We start from the raw sequence: 15,418 nt of genomic DNA, 5'->3' as shown, positions 1-15,418 counted from the left end.
CCTGGCTAGTTGCGTGCAGCGCGTGGCCTTCTCGGCTCACGCCGTCACTGCCGGGCTGCTTGCTGCACTGCACGCGCGCATTTGTCGTGGGAGTGTGCTTCGTACCCACTTAGCTCCGACCGTGCACAGATGCGGCGAGTAGCTGGATCAGTTAACGCGCCGGCGGCGATGACGAACTTCCTGCAAGCGATGCGCACTCTGCGACGCTCTAGCGGTGCTGGCAGCGGACGGAAGCGCGTTTGGGTGGTCGCCCAATAAAAGCGTGCAGTATGGTTACAACAGCGCTACGCTTGCTGTAGGTACGCGTGCGTTTATCGTGATAGCGTCAATACCAGTGATGCTACCGAGGACTTCTGATTTGGAGCAATTTTTGGAGCAGCAAAATTTCCGTTTTGGAGCACTTTGTAGCAGCAAAATTTTCATCTTGGAGCACTTTGGAGCAGCAAAATTTCCGTTTTGGAGCACTTTGGAGCAGCAAAGTTTTCATCTTGGAGCACTTTGGAGCAGATAATTTTGCATTAACATTCAAGCACCTGAATATTATTATGGGGCTCTTATGAAGGCTAGAAATATTTCGATTCATTGCAAATCTCATGGAAAAAATCATCTCAGAAGCATAGGCGTGCGCACAGGGGGGGGGGGGCAGGGGGGGCGCCCCTCCCCTAATCACCTAAGAGGGGGGGGGGCGCAAAATCTGCCCCGTACATTGACCCTTCTAGTCACCTAAGAGGGAGGGCCACCAAATCTGCCCCATACATTGACTTAGTAGGGTCGGGGGGGGGGGGGCGCTGCGGTGAACCTTCGCCCCCCCCTGATGGGGAACCCTGCGCACGCCTATGCTCAGGAGAACTCCATATTTCACTCGCTACTGAAAAAATAAGGGCTCATGCAGTTGAGTGTTCTGGATTAACCTCTTCGGCGATTATTTTCGACACTAGCAAATAAACAAAATATCGGATAAAGATAATTGCACTTTACGAAATAACACTCTAAATACATCTATGTGGTTATCAGCAGACATGGTAGACAAACGCCGTGATGTACAGCAGTGCCTCAATGCCAAAGAGCCACACTGTTCCTGATGCATTCCCCTAAGACAACCCCAAGGCGAAAGCCAGGTTCTTTTTCTTCTCGATCGATGGGTTGATCCTCCCCTTCTCTCTCTGCAAGCTTTCTGCACCTCAGCTGGTTTTGCGCTAGCTCCATGATCAGCGCACCGATCACGGAAGCAGTGTAAAGTGACGATGTCATGTGATGGCGTCATCACGTGACATAACGATATATTACGCCATGATGACGTCACAAGTTTTGACGATCTATAACGCAATGATGACGCCATCACATGATGATTATTTTTAGCATCAATCGACTGACGCCACCGACGGTCAATTTTCGTGTTTGATAAAGCATCTAAGGCTTTCACATTAATATTGCGTATTGAACGTTAACAGCCTGGCCCTACATACCAAACTGTCCTCCACCATGTCACCTGTGTGCCATGCGCGAAACAGCTTCGCTTATCATCCACTTCAAGAGTGAAATGGCTCCTCAACTTTTTAAAAATTTTTATTGCGATAGCAATTATATGGACACTCTCGGCGGATTTTTGCCGTTGCCGTTGCCGTAATTTTCCGTATAAAGTCCAAATTAATAACATCACCACGCGCATTCTAGCCGCGGGTAAAAGCTCGCGAGCGCTGGCGACGAACGCGACTGAAGCGGAGATTAAACTAGCCGGCCGTCAGTCTCCGTCGCACGGACAGCGCATGAGATAACATCTTCCCGCGTGCGGGCCTGCCGTCGATTGCTCATCAAACAGAGAGGAAACGCCCCGCCCGTCTTTCGTAAGGAGCATGGCGGGACGCCAGGGGAGCGGAAGGGGGGGCGCATCGTTCGAAGGGCGCAGTCGCTTGCGCGCTCGCTATCTCGAGGCATCAGGAGACGGCTCGTAAACTTGCTGTGCTCTCAACGCTTACTTCGCGTTTAGAGAACTCAGAGCAAGAAAACGCTTCGGTTCCTGGAGCGGCCATATTCCCTTAAACCAGCGTTTTGTTGAGTTACGCGAGATCGGATCCAAAAGAGTTAGCTGCTAGCCTTACTTCGTTTAACAATACAATTTTTTGGTATCACATTCATTGCTTCGCTCTTAAGCGAAAATGAGTTTTTTTAACCGTTAGCTATTGACCCCCGAAAGGGCGGACGTGTAACATGGCGTAGCCGCTTCACTGTGGGCCGTCAGCGACGGGCTCTCTACTGACAGCTGCGCATTTGCGGCTGCTCCGACCAGGAGATATGATTTTACTAATGAGATGAAATTTTTAAAAAAGCAAGCAAAAATTCGAATTGGAACCCTAGCACGTGAGCTCGAAAGGGCAGGGCCTTTTAGGGGATATTTACCGCAGAGTGATTACAAACTCGGACGTGCTGGCGGAAAGAATTACGAAAAAGCTGTTCTGGATGAAGATCCATGGATAAAGTATATCTGAGGAAAAGTGTCAACGCGTTTCAACCGTTCGCGTGCTCTTCCATAAACGCTAAGCAATTAAAATTCGATATTCTCCCATATATCTACTGCGAGCGTTCCCAGATTTCATTCCGCGATGTCCGGAAACAGAAGTGACAGGCATTTTAGCGGCACGCATGTAGTTATTACTGAACATTGCTTTCCTTACGTGCCGTGCGACGCTTGAAACGAGCTATCAGCAGCGTTTCTGGAACAGACGACGTCCGCCGATGAATCGCCGTCGCACTTTCTCGCTACCGATAGGCCTAGACGTCACGAGCCTCTGCGGAGAGCACGTTTTGCTGTCGAGCCGACTTGCAGAACAGAAGCTGCGTCGGCACCGTGCATGGCATCGTGCAGTGATGCTACCGAGCACTTCTGATTTGGAGCAATTGTTGGAGCAGCAAAATTTCCGTTTTGGAGCACTTTGGAGCAGCAAAATTTTCATCTTGGAGCACTTTGGAGCAGATATTTCTGCATCTGGGAGCACTCTGGAGCAGCGAATTTCACATCCTGGAGTGCACTACAGAAGCATATTGCAATAACAATTGAAGCACCGGAATATTACTATGGGGCTCTTGTGAAGGCTAGAAATATTTCGATTCATTGCAGATCTCATGGAAAAAATCATCTCAGGAGAACTCCATACTCCATACTCCTCCTAAATACTTCACTCGCTAATGAAAAAATAAAAGCTCATGCAGTTGAGTGTTCTGAATTAACCTCTTCGGCGGTTATTTTCGACACTAGCAAATAAACAGAATACCAGATCAATAAAATTGCACTTTATGAAATAACACTCTCAATACATTTATGTGGTTATCAGCAGACATTGTAGACAAACGCCGTGATGTACAGCAGTGCCACAATGCCAAAGAGCCACACTGTCCCTAATGCATTCCCCTAAGAAAACTCCAAGGCGAAAGCCAGGTTCTTTTTCTTTTCGATCGACGGGTTGATCCTCCCCCTCCTTCTCTGCACGCTATCTGCACCTCACCTGGTTTTGCGCAAGCTCCATGATCGGCGCACCGATTACGGAAGCAGTGTAAAGCGACGATGTCGTGATGGCGTCATCACGTGCCATCACGATATATGACGACATGATGATGTCACAAGTTTTGACGATCTATGACGTGATGGTGACGCCATCACATGATTATTTTTTGCATCAATCGATTGACGCCGCCGACGGTCAATTTTCGTGTTCGATAAAGCATCTGATGCTTTCGCATTAATATTGCGTATTGAACGTTAACAACCTGGCCTTACATACCAAACTGTCCTCCACCATGTCACCTCCTTGCCATGCGCGAAACAGCTTCGCTTATCATCCACTTCACAGAGTGAAATGGCTCCTCAACTTTTTATAAATGTTTATTGTGATAACAATTATATGGACGCTCTCCGCGGATTTTTGCCGTCGCCATTGCCGTAATTTTCTGTACAAAGACCAAATTAATAACATCACCACGCGCATTCTAGCCGCGGGTAAAAGCTCGCTACCGCTGGCGACGAACGCGGCTGAAGCGGAGATTAAGCTAGCCGGCCGTCTGTCTCCGTCGCACGGACAGCGCATGAGATAACATCTTCCCGCGTGCGGGCCTGCCGTCGATTGCTCATCAAACAGAGAGGAAACGCACCGCCCGTCTTTCGTAAGGAGCATGAAAGGACGCCAGAGGAGCGGGGTGGGGGGGGGGGGAGGGGACCGCATCGTTCGAAGGGCGCAGTCGCTTGCGCGCGCGTCATCTCGAGGCATCAGGAGACGGCTCGTAAACTTGCTGTGCTCTCAACGCTTACTTCGTGTTTAGAGAACTCAGAGCAAGAAAACGCATCGGTTCCTGGAGCGGCCATATTCCCTTAAACCAGTGTTTTGTTGAGTTACGCGAGATCAAATCCAAAAGAGTTAGCTGCTAGCCTTACTTCGTTTAACAATACAATTTGTTGGTATCGCATTCATTGCTTCGCCCTTAAGCGAAACTGAGTTTTTTTACCCGCCAGCTATTGACCCCCGAAAGCGAGGGGCGGACATGTAACATGGGTAGCCGCTTCACTGTGGGCCGTCAGCGACGGGCCCGCTACTGACAGCTGCGCATTTGCGGCTGCTCCGACCAGGATATATGTTTTTATTGATGAGATGACATTTTTAAAAAGCAAGCAAAAAATTCGAATTGGAACCCTAGCACGTGAGCTCGAAAGGGCAGGGCCTTTTAGGGGGTATTTACCGCAGAGTGATTAAACTCGGACGCGCTGGTATAACCAATTACGAAAAAGCTCTTCCGAATAAAGATCCATGGATAAAAATATATCCGAGGAAAAAGCCTACGAACGCGTGTTCACCGTTCGCGTGATCTTCCATAAACGCGAAGCAAGGAAAATTCGATATTGTTCCATATATATACTGCTAGCGATCCCAGATTTCATTCCGCGATGTCCAGAAACAGAAGTCACAGACATTTTAGCAGCACACATGTAGTTAATACTGAACATTGCTTTCCTTACATGCCGTGCGACGCTTGAAACGAGCTATCAGCAGCGTTTCTTGAACAGACGACGTCCGCCGATGAATCGCCGTCGCACTTTCTCGCTACCGAGAGGCCTAGACGTCACGAGCCTCTGCGGAGAGCGCGTTTTGCTGTCGAGCCGACTTGCAGAACAGAAGCTGCGTCGGCACCGTGCATGGCATCGTGGCTTATTCGGGACGCACGCGCGAGCGCTATTTATTCAGCGGAATAATTCTTGGTCCATGGTTGCGACTTTCGCAGCCCCAAGATCAAGCTGCACATGTTCTGACGCGCCGGCCGTGCGATTGCCGGTGATAGACGCCCCCAAACCCGAGACTTTGGCGCAGTTTGGCGCAATTTTCGTCGATATTATCAGGATGGCGCAGTAAATACAATTTGGCGCACTTTGGCGCAGTTGGCGCAGGAGTGGAATCACTGCATCATGGCTTACTCGGAACGCACGCGCGAGCGCTATTTATTCAGCGGAATAATTCTTGGTCCATGATTGCGACTTCATTGGCAGCCCCAAGATCGAGCTGCACATGTTCTGACGCGCCGGCAGTGCGATTGCCGGTGATAGACGCCCCCAAGCCCGAGACTTTGGCGCAGTTTGGCGCAAATTTCGTCGATATTATCAGGATGGCGCAGTAAATACAATTTGGCGCACTTTGGCGCAGTTGGCGCAGGAGTGGAATCACTGCAATACAAAGAGGTTTCTCGTTACCCGCGACCAGCAACGCTCAAATCCGCAACAGCGAGCTGCTTTCGTTTCCACAAAGCGGCGCGCGCTTGAACACGGCCCCATACAACGAGGCGGCAGCGATCGGCGGCCCAGCGCGTTCAGGTTGTCGCCTATTAAAAGCGTGCAGTAGGCTTAAAGTAGTGCTGCGCCGCACGCGAGCCCGACCAGATATCTGAAGATACTTATTGTGATAAGGTTGTCGGCGATAAGTCATGCTAGCATGTTCTTCGGTGGCCGCCGCCTCACCTTCGTTCTTTCCCGGTGCTTACTCGCAAAAGCGTCGTCGCAATCGCGCGGAAGTCGGAATCAGCGATCGACCGATCTACACACTTCTCGAAGATGGAAAACCTTTGGCGGCACTTTGGGGGGTCCGGAAGTTCAGCGGCGCAGTAAAATTTTGTGGCACAAAAAGTTATCGCGGTACGTAGGGTACGCACTAACCGGTAGGCGTAGGACGAAGCACTACGGCTTAAGCGGTCAGCGAATGCATCAGGCTCTATGAGACTCAGTCGGGGATTCATCGCAACTACGTTTTAACCGTTAGTACGCTTAAAGCAGGTACGTATTAACGAGGTTTGACTGAAGTAGGGTTTGTCCCCGTCTGTCATACTTTCTTCAAGTGTGTGTGTGTTAATTTTTAGCACCAAATTTATTTACAATCATTTAAGCAGACAGGGTCGTGTTGAACGCAGGATCCCCGTACATTAGGTGTCCTTTGTTTATGTACTTGCTTCAGTGTGGTCTTCTCATAATTTTTTGCACACAAGATGTAGTAAGTACAGCCACCGCCAGTGGGACTGCACCACAACTGCTGCCAACAAAGCAGACATTCCTTCGAGTCATAGCAGTGGAATAGGCAGAACGTGCTGCCCACTCACCTGGTCCATGGTGATCATGAGGCACATATCAGCATCACTTTTGTTGGACCCAAAGCCAGTCAGTGAGGATCCCACAATGTACAGGCCACACTCTGCACCAATAGGAAAGATGCCAATCACTGGATAGAAAAGCCCGTCTTTATGTTGATTTCTCTCTGGGCATAAAGTGGGATTAAAGCACACGCACAGCCCTGAGGCTGTTTGTGGCAGTAGCAATGGCAGATATTGCAATCGACTGCAGTTGAAGTTGAAGCATGCTGGTGAGCATAACGGTCAGGCCCCACCTGTATCTGGCACTGATCCACCTGTAAAGGTTGAGCCATTCGTCGATGTAAATGCCATTCTGGCCAGAAAGGGTGCCAGGATTACAAGCAGGAGGCAGAGCTATGTCGGTGAAAGCCACAGAACTTACAAGAGGAGCAGGTGGTGAAGACAATGCACCTTCTCCGAGTGACAAGGCTGAGAGCGAAGCTCCGTGGTGGGTAGAGGGAACAACCAGCACCTCCAGCACAAAGATGTTACATAAAATGACACGAGGCACGACTATTACTATTATATTTACTGCTTGCTCCTTGAGGAAATCAAGTGCATCAGCCAGTGCCAGGGTGCCTGCAAATTGAATTTTCCTAAATTCACTGACTTTTCCAGGTTTTCCCTGATGATTTCAACCATGTTCCCTGACCTTGTCTTTGTAAAGGCAGTTGCTGCTTTGACAAAGACAAGTCCACTTATCAAAATCCAGCGACAGTCCCTCTCCTCATCTCTTCAAGCCTAGTCCATCTTCCCTTGAACTTCTGTCTTGTTTGTAGTTACTCTAGCAATTTGTGCCATCGTGAAATCTGCGCACCCTTAAAATATGGTTTTCAGTAAAAGAAAACAAAACACTTTTACTTTCATGTTCTGCGCACCCTGCCTCATCCGGCAGCAGATGCAGCACGCACTACTGTGATTCTGTGCAGGAATCACAGAGGCCGGTGTGTTCCCATTGTTCGTGTGCCCTTCTACAGACGTCACAAAAATATCAAGAAATTCCGTGACCTCAAGCAAACAGAAATGACAGACATTTAGCTGCAGTTATGTCATGCTGCCCTTGCTGTAGTTTGCCGTGCTACCATTTTAGGGCAAACAAGAAACAAAAAGTTGACCAAGAAAGAGCACAAAGTAACACGTCTCTTTCTTCCTGAACTCTGTCTCTTGTTTACGCTAAAACAGATCCTTTAGTATATGTCAACCAGCTTACCCAGCAGCACATCTTACTTCATAAGTGCCGAGCTGACATCTGCCATTGCATTGCCACTGAATGAGCCCCGCCCATCGATTGAGCCTCTGGTGATAATGGGTCTGGACTAACCACAACGCCTTCAAGCCAAACGAGATCGTGGCCAAGATAAACAAGCACAAATTTACTGACGTGAACATGTTTGGGAATTACGATAAGCTGTGTGATCTGTAGAAACCACAGTTATGCACTGCCTTTTCATCTGCTCAGTCATTTAGTGTGGTTGCAGTCAAAGCAGCAACTTCACAAGCTCTCATGAAATGCAAGGACTGTTTCCGTGACAGTAGCGCAGACTGCCACTAGTGAGTTTCCATGACCCGACCTGGTTTTTCCAACCAATAAATAGAGAAGCCTGTAACCGTAATTTGTATGTTAAATCCAGCACCTTAAACATCCACCACACAAGTCTTGCTTTTCACTCACGTAAAGTTTGTTGTTATCAGCGATGTATACACATGAACAAGACCACAATACTCACCTGTAAATAATGTTTAAAAACATGCATAGCTTCTCCAAACCTGTTTTTTTTTTATATAACTGCTTGCTGGAGGACACATGTCGAAAGCATTGTGCAATCACAGTCACTCACCGTTAAGCACAAGTCAACAATGACAGCACAGAAAAAGATTAGTCGGCTTCTGGAGTTAACGACTCAGGTTGTCAAAGACACCGCAGTGGAGGGCCCCGGATGTTTTTAGGCCGCCTTCATGGCAGCCTTTAAAATTAACATTCACTGACATTGCACAGTACACGGGCCTCTAGCATCCTGCCTCCACCAAAATGCGGCACTGCCATGGCCCAGACTGAACCACCAAAAAGAACTTAAGGGGGGACATGGTGTGTGGAGATATTTTCTGTATCTTATGTCCAAACCTGATGAAATTAAACAGACTTGTTTGGTTTTTCATGCTGATTTCAAATATACAATAATTTTTCTTGTAAGCAAACTGGTTTACGAGATACACAAAGCTGCCTCTCTATTGTTTCCGGAGACAATAGGAGAAAAGCCGTTCAGCAGAAAGTGCATATTATCAGATAGCTAGATACTACTATATGCAATAAGTGCAACGCTGCAAACAGTTTTCAGATCGGATCATAACTAGTCAGTCTGCAGATGATCGAAATTCAATGTTTGTACCATGACTAGAGTAAAGAAAAAACAAAATAAAATTTAAAAAATCTATGAGCAGAAAATTAGAATTCTGCTCTCAGCACTTTGTGATACACAGCTTGGGCTTTATGTCAAAAAAGTAATTACAGCTCTAGCTGTTCTAGATCATGAGATATCACTCCGACAAGCTAAATAAATGACCCAAAAACATTCAACGTTCAGCTCGTACTCGTTGCACAGATTTAAACTGCAGATGAAATACTGATATTATAAGACTTCTCTTAGGCTTTACATGCGAAATAATAGCTGTAGATGTCAATAATATAAGTTAAAAAACACTTTTTCTTTGATGATTTTTTGGTCTTCACAAGCCATGTCCCCCCTTAAAGTACTTCAACTGTGAAACGTGACAATAAAAAGAAAAGCTACGAACAGGAAGACCGCTGCACTGACTGCGATCTCGGCACAGTAGGGTGACCACCTGTTCCACAACCCGCGGGACTGTCCCCATTGAGGGCTACTGTCCCGCATCCCACGAGAGATATTAAGATGTTCAAAGATGTCCAGATTTCACAATTTATTATTATTGTTCACCAGCGCCTCGAGTTCGACTGAATGTGGCCGCCCTACCTGAGGATGTGTTAGCTGCAAGCACTCCAGGCTTCCAAAAAAGTCGACTAGCCGTGCAGGAGGGCACATGGGCACACTAACTGGGATAGATGCATTGTGATACAGTAGAACCCCGCTGTTACGTTCCTCACTGCTGCGTTTTCCCGGCTGTTACGTCGTTTTCCGCCGGTCCCGGCATAACTCCCATAGGATACAATGTATTGGGAACCCCGCTGTTACGTCGTAACTGTCGGACCGTTCCCGTACGATACGTCGCGAAGTGCGCTCGGAGCCGACCGAGTGACTACCAAAGAGAGCGGCCATGGTGCATTTTCACGCAGCTTGGCCTCGTTTGACCGTAATATTAGGCGCATGAGAGGCGCAAGCAACAGAATCTTTCAATTGATGCAAACAAAAGCATGGCCTTCGAGATTCAAATTGCAAAGATGGCGTCTATGACGTAACTGCTCGCAAAAGCAAGGCCTTCGAGATTGGCATTTACTATTCACAAAAGCATAGCCTTTGAGATTTGTACTGCACAAACATGGCGTGTATGACGTAATTGCTTGCGAAAGCAAGGCCTTCGAGATTGGCATTCACTTCTGCCATCGCGTTGGCGTAGACTCATCATCATCGTTATTTGTCGGAGAACGGGAGGAGTTTGAGCTGGTTGGAGCTCGCATGGTCGTGTGTGCGGTTCGCGGTTGGACTCGCCGCGCCGGTCGTGATTGCGTGTGCTTAGTTCTTTCATGCCTACAGCTATTGGTGTTAAAAAAATCACATACGTTGATAAAATTTCTGTGGATGAGGCCGTCCTAAGCTCCACGTTTCTATCCATCGACTAGATCGCGGCTGAGCGCGCCAATTTTCGTGCTGCTTGTAAGAATTGAAATAAAATTCTGTACCACTAAATATTTTGCCGTCTTTCCTGTTTTTCGGCTCTTACGTTTCCCGTCTCTTACGTTTATTTCCTACGGTCCCTTCAAAAACGTATCAGCGGGGTTCTACTGTATTTGGAAAAAGACGGCTGATCCCTCCATCATGGGAATCAGTATAACACGAAAGTGAAATGTGTCATCACAGAAGTAGTTGATTATTTATAGTACATTAGTATATGACAGCTTGTACAACGTCTACTGTTGTTTGGCAGATATAGCAACGCTTGATGTGGATGCATTCACGTTGACACCTAGTGGCACATCTCTGTACTGACAACTAATGCCCATGATCATGATTTAACCCTTGCAGTAGCTGAAGTTGTCAAGATATACCTGGATACCACGTATGGTGAATCCCGCGCAACGATGGCATCAACAAGCACATAATAAACACTGATGCTCAATATGCACTCCTTCAAAGTGTCGTGAAACGCAAAGAGAAACGCTACACGCGTCGTGTGTTCCCTCTATCCTGGCCTGGCCGTTAATTCTCGCAGGGCGAGCAGGGAACGCGGTGCGACAGCCAGGTGAGCGTCGGAGAGCTATTTTTCGATATGGATGGATGCTATGAGCGAGGCTTAGGCTAAGGCCGCCACCTCGTGGTGTCTGAAAGTGTTGACAAAAATTACATTTCTGTTGGAAACACGCTAAGTGGAACAGTCGTAGCAACAGCGCATTTTTATTTTTTTTTTCCGAGCCTTTTTATTTTTTTTTTCGGCACACATGTCACCGCTCCGTTATAAAGGGGATGCTCATAGCATCCATCCATCCAAGAGCACTGTGAGAGGAAAGTGTGAAAGATAAAAGGCGCATTCATGTAGCCTCCATTATGTATTTGGCGGTAGCTCAGTGGGCTAAACGCTCAGTAGCCATCGTCGCGGACCGAAAGGTCATTGGTTCGACTCCCGTCAATGGAACTTTTTCTTAGTTTTTTTTCTTTGCCATCTGATGGCGTTCATTTTGCTGACGTATTTCCATGACGGAAATACGTCATTAAAGTCTTGGTGGACCCCGGCATAAAACATTTTCGTGTTAAAACAAACAAACGAGACAGAGTAGAGTGGGACACAAACATTTGCATTTATACCTAGAACAAATATACAGTCGATTCCTGCTAAAATGAACACCACTACAACGAAATTTCTGCCACAACGAAAATTTTCGATTCCCTGTCAGCCGCCCATAGAAAACAATGCGAAAAACGTCTCGTCACAACTAATACTTTTTCCGGGTATTTCCACTTGCATGACGTTTTTGCGAAAGCTACCACATAAGGAAACGGAGCTTGCCTAGGATTGCCGCAAAATTCCGCTAGCAACTTGAGAATTTCTCGTTGGCTCGCGACTTGCAGAGCCGTGTGGCTGCACCGCGAGACCCGTGTCTTCATCAGAGACATGCTTTCTGGCACCACACATGTGTACCGGTAAATTTTTCGTCACTGAGATGCTCTGTGACAGATCGTCCATTCACCATGATGAGTGGACGATCTGTAAAACGATGCAGTTCTGAAGGCACATGCACGGCCAGCACACACAGATTGAAAACGAACTTACCATTTACCACAGGAAACCGCGGTTTCTATTGTCGCAATCACTGATAGCGAATAAGCTCCAAAGGTACGCAGCTAACACAGCGGAAGATTAAAGGCAATAAAGTCGTAAAAAGCGCGAAGCGTTATAGCTGTCCTGTCGCTCGCTTATGACTATGGTATAGTACGGAGCTTCAGCACTCAATTTTCAGTTGACCTCTAGAAAGCTTAGGTACGCTCATAGCTGCGCTACACGCTCAGCACACTGCGATGGTAGTCTGAATATCGTATTTTTTCGTGTATAACCTGCTCCTGCATATAACCCACACCCTGCTACAAACAGCGCGAGAACGAAAGAAGATACCCGTGTATTGATGCAAAGCCGCCTTCCTCACATTGCCGTGAAGCCAACCTGCGCATCGAAACCCTGAGTTTAGCTCCAAATTTTCTGCATATTTTGTACGTGTTACACGCGAGAAAATACATTCACTCGGTGTGCGGCCAAGTACGTCTGAGTTAGCGAGAGTTCATTGCAAAGGATAATGCATGCGCTTGCCGGGACCAAAGGACGAGTCCTAATAATTGGACCTTCCCAACTTTTGTGGTCTATACATGAATTTTCGCTGCAACGAAATTCCGAGACAACGAACTTTTTCGCGCGTCCCGTCAATTTCGTTGGAGCGGGATTTGACTGCATACTGAAAGATAAATTAAACGAGAGGGAAATACAAGAGGGCGGAAGGGTAAAAAAAAATCAAGTCATCCAGAAACGAAACTTCTGCCTAAAAGTAGTTCACTCACCCAGACATTCCTGTTTTTCGTTATATCAGTGTCTCTCTTCCTTTCTTTGATAATTCTCTGCCGCTAGTCCCACAGGCATAGGTCGGCAAACTCACTCATGAGTCGACTCACTCAGACTCAGATCGAGCTGTGAGTCTGAGTCTGAGTGAGTAATATTTTGGTGAGTTTGAGTGTGACTGAGTCAGGTCAAGGAGAATTTCAGCGAGTCTGAGTCCGAGTGAGTCCGGTTGAGGGAAATTTTGGTGAGTCTGAGTGAGCCCTAAGCACAAAATATATTTCTTGAGTGAGTCTGAGTGAGCTCTACATTTTTTGCCGACCTATGGTGATAACTACTCAACTTCAGCATTACCATCAGCCTTATGTCGGCTCGCGTTCATACACACGTCTACTCACACATACTTCAACGAACTAGCGTTCATATGCCAGCTCAATATTTATTGATCAGAGGCTCAAGCTATGGGGGGGAAGTGCCTTGACATCATCCCACAAGCTCTTTCACGGGAAGGCTTTTGGTGTAGTGTGAAAGGAAACACGGACACGAGAAGGCACAAAGGGACACCACACAGCACAAGCACGGGAAGTGCTTCATAAAAATATCTCGTGTGAGTCATATCCGTCAATAAAAATGTCCTTACTGGATTGCGACCACTGATAACTCATATTTGAAGGTACGAGAACAAAATGCGCATTGAAGAGCACCGATTATGCGAGAAGACATTGGTGTTAAAGTGCATTGACACCATGATCGGAAAAGCTAATTTTACGCGAACAGATTCATGAGTCTACTCACTTAGACTCACTCAGACTCAGATCAAGCCGTGAGCCTGAGCGAGTCCGAGTGAGAAAAATTTGAGTGACTTTGAGTACGAGCGAGTCCGGTTTGGAAATATTTGGTGAGTCTGAGTCCGAGTGAACCCTCGGAACAAAATGCATTCGATGCGCGAGTCTGAGTGAGCTTCACATTTTTTATCGACATTTGCCCACAAAATAACACAATGCGTGCTGCCACTCATGAGCATCAAATCACATTTCAAAAGAGTGTTCCACACTCGCCGTCATGGCTACTGGCGGCGCTGACTGACACAACCACGTTTAAAGGGACACTAAAGAGAAACAATGAATTGGTTTAGATTGATAAAGTGTGCTCGGAGAACTCTTGTGTAGTTTATTTCACCACCACAGGTTTATTATTAGAGGAGAAAACCAAGTTCAAAGTTTCATTTTTAAATTTCGCGCCGAACTTTGTAATTTGTGACGTAAAAGACTTCAAAGAGCATTTAATGTATTTTGGCGCTACTCGCTCGACGAAATGTCCACAAACTCGTTATGTCAAGTCTCTTCATTCTAAAATGAGACAGGGCGTGCAAACACGGACACAAGAAAGAGATTAGGACACCACAAACGCCGACTAACAACTGAAGAGACGCACAACGGCTGAAAAGCTGCGGCCGCTTCTACGTAGGACAGACGGGCCGATGCATCAACCAGAGATTGTTGGAACATAAGAGATCGCTAACAGGAGGCTCACCTTCTAGTCTATCTTTACATTGTCGAGACTGTAAGTGCACGCCTAAATTCGATGAATGTGCAGTGTTGTACCGTCATAGAAATGAAGAAACGCGCCTGATGATTGAAGCATGGCATATCGAGAATAGTGGTAGCGCATGCGTGAGCCAACCGTCGATTAACTTGCATAAAGATGAAATCAAATGCCTTAACAGTTATCTTCTACGTAGACCGCCACGCGTGCTGGATTGATAGATAGGTTCGTCGGTTGCATGGGCATGCGCAGATAAGTTTTCGTGCCTTCTTTCTTTTCCGCCGTTGTGCGTCTCTTCAGTTGTTAGTCGGCGTTTGTGGTGTCCTGATCTCTTTCTTGTGTCCGTGTTTGCACGCCCTGTCTCTTTTTAGAATGAATACGTACCAACTAGCTCAGCTCTCTGTTAGTCAAGTCTCTGGCCCCCTCAGAGGACAATGTAGTTCAACCTATTAGGAACTACGTAGGCCCAAGCAGGCGCCGTCAAAAATATGTGACGTCACGGTAAATGGTGCGGGAAATCCAAGGTGGCATCGCCACCTGTATTTTTTGTTTTTGCACGTTTTCTCGCTTATTAAGCGTCTTCGCGCAGAAAGCGTGGTGTTTTTGGTATCGTGGAAGACTACTTTACTAATGCGAGAAAAATCGTTTTGCTCTTTAGTGTCCCTTTAAATGTACATATATACCCTATAAAGTGGACGGAGGGATGGCCGCCGCGGTAGCTCAGTTGGTAGAGCATCGGACGCGTTATTCGAAGGTCGCAGGTTCGGTCCCTGCCCGCGGCAAGTTATCTTTTCGTCCACTTTTCTTTCTTCACATTTACATTACATTTACTACTGATAACATCCCCTATACTTTCCTTGGCATTATTGTCTGTTGGTGCTCATTAATATTGTGTATAACAGAGAAAAGGAGCCCTTAAAAATTTCCACTTCATTCCTTCAAGCTAATTTCTGGGCTCACTAGAAACTAAGACTTATCTGCCCATTCT

General features: G+C 47.0%; 1 protein-coding gene across 1 annotated transcript in view; it reads right to left on the bottom strand.

Moving 5' to 3' along the window:
• LOC119390962 (poly(A) RNA polymerase GLD2) overlaps positions 1-15,418 on the bottom strand; it is a 592,309-nt gene that overhangs the window by 51,106 nt on the left and 525,785 nt on the right. Inside the window, exon 6 of the mRNA XM_049414992.1 lies at positions 6,625-6,716. Coding sequence (XP_049270949.1) covers positions 6,625-6,716 — 92 coding nt within the window. The remainder of the gene's footprint in view (positions 1-6,624; positions 6,717-15,418) is intronic.

The sequence above is a fragment of the Rhipicephalus sanguineus genome, chromosome 4 (assembly GCF_013339695.2).
Source record: "Rhipicephalus sanguineus isolate Rsan-2018 chromosome 4, BIME_Rsan_1.4, whole genome shotgun sequence".
Taxonomy (NCBI): domain Eukaryota; kingdom Metazoa; phylum Arthropoda; class Arachnida; order Ixodida; family Ixodidae; genus Rhipicephalus; species Rhipicephalus sanguineus.
The sequence above is the reverse complement of the archived record's forward strand: the minus strand, read 5'-3'. Positions and strand labels throughout refer to the sequence as shown.